Genomic DNA, 11,262 nt, shown 5'->3' with positions numbered 1-11,262 from the left:
CATTTGTAGTAAAGTGTTTAGTGTAGTTTGTTTTGAGAACTTTGAAGTATTGGTGTGGCTGGTGTGTTTTGAAAACATTGAAATGTCGGTGTTGAGAATTTTAGAACTTTTAAATGTTGTTTTGAGAACTTAGCTAGCTTTGAAGTGTTATTGGTGTTTTGAGAACTTTGAAATATTGGTGATTTGAAAACTTTTAAGTGTTGTTTTGCTTGAGAACTTAGCTAACTTTGAAGTTGTGACACCCCAACCTTTCACAAATATAGCGGAAGCGATTTATAACCTAAGGGGTGTCATGCCACATCTAGGTAAGAAAACACAGCCTAGATGTTCAGGCCAACCAAAACTAAACCCAATCCAAGCATCATAACGAAACTAATCCAAGTTCAACATCATACTAGGCACATAGGCCCAAAAGGGAAATCTAAACACAAACTAGTCTAAGCTGGTCTTGACACCGAGCTATCTCTAATCGCGCTCACGGCTTAGACTACACCATCACCTCGAAAACATTAGGAAACCATTAGCAAAAGACTGCTAAGCAACCACCACTCACACCCGCAAGGAAGTATAGATATATAGTAAGTTTGGAAATAAGTTTACACACCCATATAGAATATACACACCAACGAACTTTTCTTTAGTAAAACGGATACGCAATAAGGATAAGCTGAAGGAATCATAAACCAAGGACACATTCACTAGTCCAATACCAACCACAAAGGCATAAGACATCAAGTCTATAGTCGAGATAACAAGGAATCATAAATCAACAGAATATCACAAGGAATAACCAAACCAAAGGATAACAAGATATCAAAGGAAATACAACTCAACCAAATAACCAAAGATAAGGAAATCAATCCAAACCCTCATATCCAAAGATAATACCAACCAAATCCTCCAAACCACCATACTATCCTATTTACCAAACCAAGTTAGTACACAGAGGCGATAAGCCCATAATTAGTTCCACAGAGGCAATAAGCCCACAGTCAGTTTCCACAGAGGCACGAGGCCCAATCACAGAGGCAATCAATGCCCAATCAAAGAGGCAATCAATGCCCAATCACAGAGGCACATAGTGCCCAATCACAGAGGCACAAGGCCCACAGTTAGTTCAAACTCATCAAGTCAGAAAGCTCAGAATTTCACCATTCCACCATCCCAGCCCAAGAATCATCCACCAAACAGTGTTCATCTCAGAACATGAACACAACATATAATCAGAATATGCATCTCAGAAGCCAAATAAACATGGAATCCATAACAACAAAGCTCATACTCATCAAGATATAAGGAATAAAGAACACAAGTTCAATAATCCACAAGTAGGTACGCAGACCATCAAAACAAAGGCTATACACCAAGAAATATCATAGGATTCCACAACACCAAATAATATTATATAGAACAGGAGTGAAAATAGGTTTTAGTGGACATGATGGTTACCTTATCTTCTTGAAATCTCACTGATTTCCTTTAGATGCTCACTCTTCTACTTCTTTTGGTTCTTCTACACAATCCATAATTTATCCACAACATACATAATATTAGATCCTTGAGAACACTAACTATACTAGAATAAATAGTAAAATAGGATTTTCCTACCCAAAATTTTCCCTTAAAAAAAATTCTAGGAAGTATATAACATCATAACCCCATATTTAAGAAAACTATACTTGGATTCAAGATCTAGGAAGGAAAACAAAGCTTTTAACCGAATAAAAGTAGAATTTTACCGAATATTTGGCGAGTTGTGAAGAAACTTTGGCTATGGAAGCAAGCTTTAATGGACGAAGAAGATGAAATATTTTTCTCCCTTTTTCCTCTCAATATTTCGGCCACAACAAGGGAAAATAGGAAACAAGGCATATATATTTTCCCTTATAAGATTAGGATGAGGAAGTCTTGAAGACTAAGCCACAATTGGATCATTTTCAAGAATTATTTAAATAATCACATGTGGCTAGAAATAGTGACACTTGTCACAATCTTGTGGTTCCAAAAATAAAAATCTTCCAACTTATCAGTTGAGGTCCAAACAGATAAAGTTTCGGTGGAAAATAATTTAGGGACAATAATTGAAGAATACATGTGCTGGCAGAAAGAAATTGGCAGAACACTGGATCAAGATTACGAAAATTATTGGGAGTATTTGGTAAGGTATTTTGATACCATTTTCTTCAAATATGTAGTTAAGCAAGTCTAGAAACTACATATAAAATTTCATAGAAATATAAGGAGTAGAAGTATGGTTTCTGAATTTCTTTCCAAAACTAGTCCAGAGAGAAAAATTCTGGACAGCACACTGCCAAGGGCAAAAACGTAATTTTCTGTGTTTACTCAAATATCCAAATGACCAAACTTTTTTAAGGATATCAAGTACTATAGGTTGGGGTTCTAAAATAAAAATTTCAAGTAAAACGGAGTTCGGGAAGTATGTTTACCGAATAAATCTTTCGGACTGCGCCGAGCTGAAATTTTCGGGGTGTTACAGAAGTGTTGTGTATGTTTTGAGATCTTTGAAGTGTTGGTGTGGTTTGATATGTGTTGAGACTTGAGAATAGTTAGTGGGGTCAGCCAATTCATGGCACCCAAAAATTACAAGTCATATCAAGAGGAAAAATTACGAGGTGAAAAATTAAGAGGGGTATAAATCATTTTTCTTAAGAAAATTCCACGAAGGTAAAATAGTTATGACATGTTATATTTTCTTCCCACTTGCTGCATAAAACAAAATATCAAAGCTTTGTAAGGAATTCCTTTTCCTAAAATCAGTAAAATGTGAAGAACTAAGGAATTCAGGAATTCCATGAATAAAAAAAAACAACATTTTTCTCAACTTCTAAGAAATTTTTTTCCTTGATAGTTTTTTTCCATCCAACTAAACAAGCACCCCTTAATCTAATTACAATTTGACTCAACAAACATATACGAAATACGTGGTTATAATTTAGTCTTAAATAACTATTTTTTTTTTCTTTTTAGCAGAGGGACTGGAGACGCTGTCAAATTATATCATGCGTCAGGGTCTACCTTTGAAGGTCCTGGTCCAAAAATAACCTTCAGATTTTGTATCTGTAGTTGACAAATTCTATACCTGCAATTGACAGTTTACGTACATGTAGCTATTATATTATATGTAAGCAATTATCAAATTATTTGTTTACATATACAGAAACAGTTAACAGTAGGTATAGAATGTGTTATCTGAATGTACATTATTTTTGTATAGGGTTCGCAATGCAATGAACCCTGGTCCATGGTATTACAATTGGGAGACACTCGGAAATAATTACATAATCATTTTTTTTTCTCTGTGTGTACAATTGTTATTGTGTGGACCGTGGTCCACACAGCTTTGTGGACCACGGTAAAAAAAAAAAACATAAATTACATTATGCTAACTCATAAAATATATTATTCTAACACATACAGTACATTATTTGAACTCATAAAATATATTATTCACCCTACAAATTTCATTATTCTAATACATAAAGTACATTATACATTATTCTGACTCATAAAGTACATTATTCTAACACATGAAGTACATTATTCTAACTCATAAAATACACTATCTTGCCCTAGAAGTTTCATTACTCCAACACATTAAAGTACATTATTCTAACACATAAAGTACATTATTCTAACTAATAAAATACATTATCTTACCATAGCATATAATGTTCATTATTCTAACAAGCGTGTGAAGCAATAAATTTTTTTAATAACATTAAAACGACGTCATTTTAATTTGGACCGTAGTCCACACAATAATTTGCCGTGTGTGCAAGGACGGAGGCATGAAATTCATTTCGATGGGCCTGATTATAACAAAAATTTACAATATTATTCAATATTAGTACTGATCATACATGATATCATTATATATACCATACATAATTGTATCATGTGTTATTGATAATAATTTTTAATGATACTTTATGTAACGTTTATCATCGATGTCAATGGATACTTTATAATATTTCACCTAACACAAAATAAATACAATAATAATCTTGATTGTCACTCTTTTATCAAATAAAAATTGTCAATTATTTTGTTGGTAACATTTTTTTTAGATAATTAACTGATATTATTTTACTAATTAATTTAATATTCCAAAATTTGAGGGATAGGACGAAACTCATAATCATGAATTTAAAAAAAAAAAACTAATATTAACATTAATTTTTTCAATTTCAAAAATAATCTTTTGAATTAGCAAATATATACCCCGTGTAAATAAAAAAAATACATAATAACTAACTAACTAATTGCCTGATTTATTTCTTTTTGTATGGTGAATTTGGACTTGAATATATGTTTTGGACTAATTTAATATATAGATAGTAAAAAAAAAAAAAGAATTGAGGGTGGCCATTTTTTTTATTCCAATATAATAATTATATACATAAATATTTATAAAATTTTTGGGGTTGGGTGGGCCCCCTCCCACCCACGTACCTCCGCCCTTGTGTGTGTGCAGTGTGTGATGAATGGAACTCGTAAATCTGCAATTATTATGTGAGGATATTTATTAGATAAATTTTATTGTTGTGAAATAATACGTAAATCACATTAAAAGGTAAATCATACTAGAAAAATTCGGTGGGATTGAATTCAACCAAAAAGATATAGAAACACGCATGAGAAATTGAGAACCCCTCTCTCCCTGAAAACTCTCACACGATCACAAACTACAAATAATTTTTAATAAAACCCCCAAAAAAAAAAAAGACAACTTGCATAAATGAATTTAAAGAAAAGAAAACCCATAATAAAAGAAAATGATAGAATGAAATGGGAGCTAGAAAATAGGAGAGACCTGGTCATCCTTGTACAAGAACTTGCCAGGTGGACATCTAACATAAAATTAATGAATCTATACACCAATCCTTAACAACTGCTCCCAAATCCTTCTGCTATATCACAACCTAGTATTTTTACCCATATTTTTTTTCACTGGATCTCCTTGCTTTGTTTCCTCCAGAAAACTATCAAAAGCTTTTCTCTATTTACTCTCCTTGAGGTTTCTGTCATCCTGTCCCATTTTTTAATTCCAGAGGAGAGTAGCATCAGAAAAGCTTCACAATATAATGTAAGTTACATACATTCCTATATCTATACTTTTACAAAATCTAAATTCTATAATATAATAATAGAAATGATCTTTACCAAAAATAGTTCCCCTCCACTTTGCTGCCAATTTTTCTTCATGAGTAACACTAGTCACTGGTAGATATGATTACAATTTGGGAAACAGTCAATTTCATGCTTTAAGGAACTGATTCCTACTATATGGAACCATATCTATAATTTTGTTTGAATCAGAGCGAGGTCATCTAAATAGGAGGGTAGCAAAAAAATTTTAGTGGGTCCACCTCATTGTTCATAGGTGATGGATTGCGAGGCCGAGAAGTCATATTTTGAGAGTTTCACCTAATATGGTGGGTTCTTGTGATAGACAAGAGACTTTCTCCCACCTAGACTCAGGGAGTCATCTTAATTTACCCTTAACCATTGAGTTGGGTGACCCTCCATTATTAGGTGAGGTTACCCTAATTTACTCTCTATTATCATGTTGGTATGGGGTGTGGGACTTTAGAGAAGAGAGAATTACACCTTTTTTTAACTTGTGAGCAAGCAAAAGAATTTTATTTATTTATTAATGTATGAATTTAGTGTTTTCTTTTTATTTTTTGGTTTACCATTTTCTATGGTTATTTGGCAGCAATATTTGGCCCGAAAAAGGAAAAATAATAAGGAAACTTGGGGCTAAGTTGGTTTTGTCTTTCACGACAGCTTAGAAAAAAACCAAACATAAGAGGTGCGCCATGGATTGTTTACCATTGTCAGGAAGCGACGACGGCCAATCTCTGATGGACAGCCTTTTAGGTCTGCTCAGAGTGCGTGTCAAGCGAGGCATTAACCTCGCCGTCCGCGACGTTATGAGCAGCGATCCTTACGTTGTTGTCAAGATGGGCAAACAGGTCCAAATATCCTCTTCCTCCTCCTTCAATGTTTTCGCCAAAAAAAAAATAAAAAAAATCATCACATTCTGACCGGAAATACTTGAATTTTGTCTTTTGAATTCATGGGTCTTTTGAGTTGGTCTTTGTTTGATTCAAAAGTGTGTTTTCTTCTTTAACTTGTCTTTCAAAATCGCACAACTTTATGAGTCTTCTCTCTTAAACAGGCTGAACTTTTGATGGAAAATTAAAACCATTTGTAAATGACATGGATTTGGCATTTTCTTGAATGTTGACGCAGAAGCTGAAGACTCGTTTTATAAGGAAGGATATCAATCCTGAGTGGAATGAAGATCTGACCCTTTCTGTTTCAGATCCCGACGCTTCTATTAAGCTGGTAAACTTCTTGCATATTGCTTTCAGTATATGGAAATAGATTAATAGAGCAGAATTGAGGATTTGAAAGAACTACTACCCCTTCCGTAACTCTTCCTATTTATATCATTATGGTATAGTTAAAGCAGATCGAAGAATACTGACTTTAAAATTTATGGATTATTTCTTCATTCTGTTGTCTCTATCTACCTTAAAAGATATACCATGATCATGCAATCTTAATTAAGTTCTGAATTCTGATGCTTGAGAAACATTAATTAAACTTTAAATATCTGTGTTTTCTGGGCAATATATTAGCAGATTAAGAACTTGTTTTAAGAAGGATTTATCAGATCATCCTTATATATAATGCATTACTATTATTATTTTTTTCTTTTTTAGCAATTAATGTCCTTTTATGTTTTAACCATGTTTCAAAACTGGATTCTCTTTATTGTGTTTACTTTTCTGGTTAGATTGAGTAAACAGATAAAGTGTGCAATGTCAATGGCATGAAATGTAGTAGTCTTTAGAACATCAAAACACAATTTTTACACCGCGGTTTAATTTGTGTGTTCCAGACGGTGTATGATCATGACACATTCACCAAGGATGACAAAATGGGAGATGCAGAATTCAACATTAAAGCATTTATAGAAGCCTTGAAGATGGATCTGGAGGCCCTCCCAAATGACACAGTGATTTCAAAAGTGCAACCATGCAGATCAAACTGTTTTGCTGAGGAGTCCTGTGTGATATGGAAAGACCACAAGGTCATACAAGATATGTGTCTGAGGTTGAGAAACGTCGAATGTGGCGAGGTCGAAATCCAGCTCCAGTGGATCGATCTTCCTGGCTGTAAGGGCTTATAGATCCATCAGATCGATGAGATCTGTCCCTGTTTTATCATCTCATCTTCATGTATTTGAATAACAAAATTTACTTTGTTAACAATACTGGTTTGTTTCATTGCTAAGCACCCATGGCTTCCTTACAGATGACAGAGAGGCTTATGAGTAGAGTCTGCCTGCACAAATTATAGCCACTGAACAACAAAGCTCAAACAATTGTTATATCGTGGATCCACCTTGTAAGGTGGACCATGCTCTAAAACGATACCATTTCAATATCATGATTAACAATCATTCACATTTTTCACCACACACTATGTTTATATACAACAGAAAGCTTTATTTTATAATAAACATATAAAAGGAATATTTTGACCTTACTTTAGAGTGAATGGAAACATATATGATGTATATATAGTTTAATTTAGTGTTTATATACATTATAAAATTTAGATTTATGCATATAGAAAAAATATTATGAATATAATACATAATGCGCATGTAGCGTAATGTTTATGTACATTAAACTTTGTCTTTATGAACATATATATAAAAGAAATATTATTAACCTTTTTTTTTTGAAAACCAAATATTATTAACCTATTACAAAGTGAATGGGAATAAATATGGTATACTTGTAGTTTCACATTTATGTACATTAAAGTTTTAAGTTTATAAACATATAAAATAATATAAAATAAATTAATTATTTTAAATATAGTACATGCCTGATGAATGTTATTAAATATAATGTACTGCTGTTAAAGACATAATATAAAACGATGTTGTTTTATATCAAGATCCACCATGCAAGGTGGATGAAATCTGGTCCGCAATATAATCTCTAAACCTCAAAGGCTCAAAATGTTTACCATGCTCATATTTCTGTATATACTGGTTAGATTCAAGGCCCAGAATAGAACCTGGGTATTTTTGTTTCGGCAAATTACGATCCACATTTTTGTGTGGACTATGGTCCAAAACGACATCATTTTGATATGTTAAAAAAAATTTCTTGCTTCTGCAAATGTGTTAAAAACTTAGAATAATAAACATTATGGGTTAATGTATTTTATGAGTTAAAGTAATGTACTTTATGTATTAGAATAACATACTTGATATAAATTCCTACATAATTAAGAGCATTTTAAGCCCACCCTCTCAATTATTAAGCGGGTGAATTCATTATCTCCATCTCATAGGGTTATAAATTCATTAAGAGCTGTAGCTCAACCTCACCAGTAAATATATCATAGGAATATTTCGAATGCACATATCTCGCATTTCATAAATTTTAAGTGTTTCATTGCATTGGTGGGGAGAATTTGATTGCTATTGGGTGGTTTGATTTGAAAAATTTGAGTGAGGATTGATCCTAAATGCATTGAAGAGTGTTGAGAATGTTGGAAAATTGCATAAAATTGAATTGTTGAAGAGCTAAATTGCTTAGAAGTTGTTTGGGGATGAATTGGTGATGAAAACATGGCATTTGGTGCAAAAATTGAATTTTTGAAATTTGAAGAAGGAACCAAACGGCCCCTCATACGGCCGTATACCAGGCCGTGTGGATTTAAGTGAAAAACAGTGCGCAATCCTGTTTCTGGAGGCCTAGCATACGGCCCCTCATACTGCCGTATGCATGGCCGTATGGTTTTAAGAGCATTCCAGTGCGTATCGCAGTTTCTAGAGCCCTAGCATACGACCCCTCATACGGCCGTATGCTAGGCCGTATGGTTTCGAAGAATTCCAGAGCGCACAACACGTTCTAGAGGCCTGGTACACGGCCTCTCATACGGCCGTATACCAGGCTGTATCCCTGCATTTAAAAACAGAAACTCTCCATTTCCCAACTAAACCCTAGCCTCCCCCACTCTCAAATCTCTCTCCCTACCACTCTCCCCACCTGATTCCACGCCCATAGCTGCGTTTTCCTCAATTAATCTTCAAATTTCAAGCTTCTTCTCCAACTTTCTTCTCTTTACTCATGGCACCAAGGTTTGAACTAAATATCTTTCATTCCCTCTCTCTTTAATTTATTCATTTTTTGTTCTTTTGTAAATAAAAGCTCTAGTTCTTGATCTTATTTGATGAAATCTAGTTACCTAAGCATGATTTTGGTCTTAATTTCCTTATTCATGTATATATGCTTCATTTATGCTTTCATGGTGTTCACATTTGGTTTTAGAGAACTAATCTAGCAAACCCACTTGTCCTAACTTGTTCTTGTGCATATATTTTGAATATTAATGTGGGTTTTGTTAGTTCTAAGCTTAGGAAACATTGTAGATGATGAACTTCTTAATTTTTTCGAGTATATGTCTTCATGAAAACCCAAAAAAAAAAAAAAGTTTTGGCATAGATATTAGTTGAGAGGTGTGATTAAGAAATTACTTGAATATGAAGTGGTGTTTTTGAAGATTTATACTTGTACATGAGTTGAATTGCCAAAAATCTTGAACATAGCCCTGTGGATAACACTGATTTGAACCCTTATTTTCCCAATCTTGATACAATATAGTCCATTTGAGTGAGTACATGTCCTAACCCATACACCCACAACTGTGTTTTTCCTTTGACTCTCTTTTTGCAGACCGCAACGAAAGAAAACAGTCACTGCAAAGCCATCCGATGAGATCCCACCCATCCATGGGTCAGGAACATTGAACTTCCGTGCAACAGATCACATTGAGCGTTACAATTGGTACAACAAGTAGAAGATTTTCAGGCCCTATGTAATCAACATGGTCATGGCCCAACACTATGGGGTCCACGAGGAGATAGTATCAATGTTAGCCCTACCTGAATGGAGGGCTCTACTGCTTGATTTCAGAGAAGAGATTCATGCTGACCTGTTGCTAGAAGTCATGACAACACAGCAGGGGCCATCGGATTCCACTTGAGCGCGGACAAAATTAGCCGGTTGATGGATATGGATGACATTCAAAATCTGGATGAGGAGGAGAAAGATGACAGGGTTGTGAGTATCACACAAGAGTCTAAGCAAGCCCTTTGGGAGGAATTGACCGATAGGACCACTGATTTTAGAACCTCCGCGAGTCGGCCCTCAAGCTTCACAAACATGGCCCACAAATTTTTGCACCATGTCCTGACCCGGCCTCAAGCTTCACAAACATGGCCCACAAATTTATGCACCATGTCCTGACCCGATATGTTTGTGGGCATTATGATTCTACTGGTGTATTGACCCATCCTGACATCCTATGCTTATATGGGATGATCAGGCGCTAGCGACTGCATATGGGGATGATCATTGGGCACTTGTTTAACAACTAGCGGACCACCAAGGTGCGCGCTATCTTCTTGGGTCCTTATGTTACAAGAATTGTGAGGAACTCCCAAAGGGTGCGCATCACTGAGCGCGGTCACATGGGTGTGCAAGAGATCACAGTGGCTCTCATGGCCAACATTTACCAACAACTGCCACCTGAGAAAAGGACCCGAGTTGAAAGAGGGAATGAAGAAGCAGTTGAGCAGGTTGAAGGAGAAGCAGCAAATGAGCCCGTTGGGGGTGCCCCTAGTGATGAGCCGTCTAGGCTCACTTTTGAGCAATAGGTGCTGGCCCAATTGGGCGCGGTGCAACTCCAAATGGGGCTAATGCACACAGAGCTACAGTAGATGAATACCGGGGTGCAAACCCTGAATTCGAGAGTTGACCGTCTAGAGGGGGTCTTGAGCCGAATTGAAGAATATCAAGCTTGGCATCGAAGCCAATTTCCGCCTCCAGGAGGCCCCCACTACCCCTACGATCCCTCCGCTGGCCCCAGTTGCTGATGATAGCAAGGGTGTTCTCACTTTCTCCTGGACAAGACTTCTAAAACTCTTATCTTTTTATTTTTCTGCACTTGTAATTTGAACTGCTTAGACTTTGCACTTTCATTTTCTTTAACTTACTTGCACTTTAGGTTTTCTAATTTCCATTGATTTTTACTTTCGGCTTTTAGTTATTTTAGTGGTTCCCCAAATGTGCTTATCTTTGGTCCATCGAGGACGATGCTTGTTTCTAGTGGGGGGGGGGGGGGCCCTTTTTGTGGGTAAAA

General features: G+C 35.4%; 2 protein-coding genes and 1 long non-coding RNA gene across 10 annotated transcripts in view; 1 reads left to right on the top strand and 2 right to left on the bottom strand.

Moving 5' to 3' along the window:
- Window positions 1-249: 249 nt before the first annotated feature.
- On the bottom strand, window positions 250-1,881 carry LOC116004876. The gene is made up of 3 exons (XR_004094858.1): window positions 1,740-1,881; window positions 1,450-1,513; window positions 250-499 (listed from the first exon to the last, which is right to left on the bottom strand). It is a non-coding gene; the product is annotated as an uncharacterized LOC116004876 (long non-coding RNA).
- Window positions 1,882-4,955: 3,074 nt separating this feature from the next.
- LOC116010584 (protein C2-DOMAIN ABA-RELATED 4) lies at window positions 4,956-7,584 on the top strand. 2 transcript variants are annotated; one of them, XM_031250065.1, is made up of 4 exons: window positions 4,956-5,107; window positions 5,741-5,999; window positions 6,280-6,375; window positions 6,935-7,584. In XM_031250065.1, the coding sequence occupies exons 2-4, from the start codon at window positions 5,844-5,846 to the stop codon at window positions 7,223-7,225; spliced, it is 543 nt and encodes a 180-aa protein (XP_031105925.1). In that variant the 5' UTR covers window positions 4,956-5,107; window positions 5,741-5,843; the 3' UTR covers window positions 7,226-7,584. The 2 variants fall into 2 exon arrangements, with proteins under 2 accessions (XP_031105925.1, XP_031105926.1); XM_031250066.1 differs by having other exon boundaries at window positions 4,966-5,107; window positions 5,812-5,999.
- LOC116010583 (protein ROOT HAIR DEFECTIVE 3 homolog 1-like) overlaps window positions 6,862-11,262 on the bottom strand; it is a 22,907-nt gene continuing 18,506 nt past the window's right edge. For 4 of the 7 annotated variants that reach the window (XM_031250058.1, XM_031250060.1, XM_031250057.1 and 1 more), the window contains one exon: window positions 9,153-10,649. In XM_031250058.1, coding sequence (XP_031105918.1) covers window positions 10,430-10,649 — 220 coding nt within the window. In that variant the 3' untranslated portion in view covers window positions 9,153-10,429. Of the gene's footprint in view, window positions 7,399-9,152; window positions 10,650-11,262 lie in introns of those variants that run through there. The other 3 variants (XM_031250061.1, XM_031250063.1, XM_031250064.1) reach the window with 2 other exon arrangements.

This window comes from Ipomoea triloba, chromosome 2, assembly GCF_003576645.1.
Source record: "Ipomoea triloba cultivar NCNSP0323 chromosome 2, ASM357664v1".
Lineage (NCBI taxonomy): Eukaryota > Viridiplantae > Streptophyta > Magnoliopsida > Solanales > Convolvulaceae > Ipomoea > Ipomoea triloba.
This window is presented reverse-complemented; position numbering and strand designations above follow the sequence as displayed.

What these genes read in the sequence shown, in the direction of transcription:
- LOC116010584 (XM_031250065.1), top strand. Translation starts at nt 5,844, where the DNA reads ATGGATTGTTTACCATTGTCAGGAAGCGACGACGGCCAATCTCTGATG. An exon ending in TTGTCAAGATGGGCAAACAG is followed by an intron (nt 6,000 to 6,279) that starts GTCCAAATATCC and finishes ATGTTGACGCAG; the next exon opens with AAGCTGAAGACTCGTTTTAT. An exon ending in CCGACGCTTCTATTAAGCTG is followed by an intron (nt 6,376 to 6,934) that starts GTAAACTTCTTG and finishes TGTGTGTTCCAG; the next exon opens with ACGGTGTATGATCATGACAC.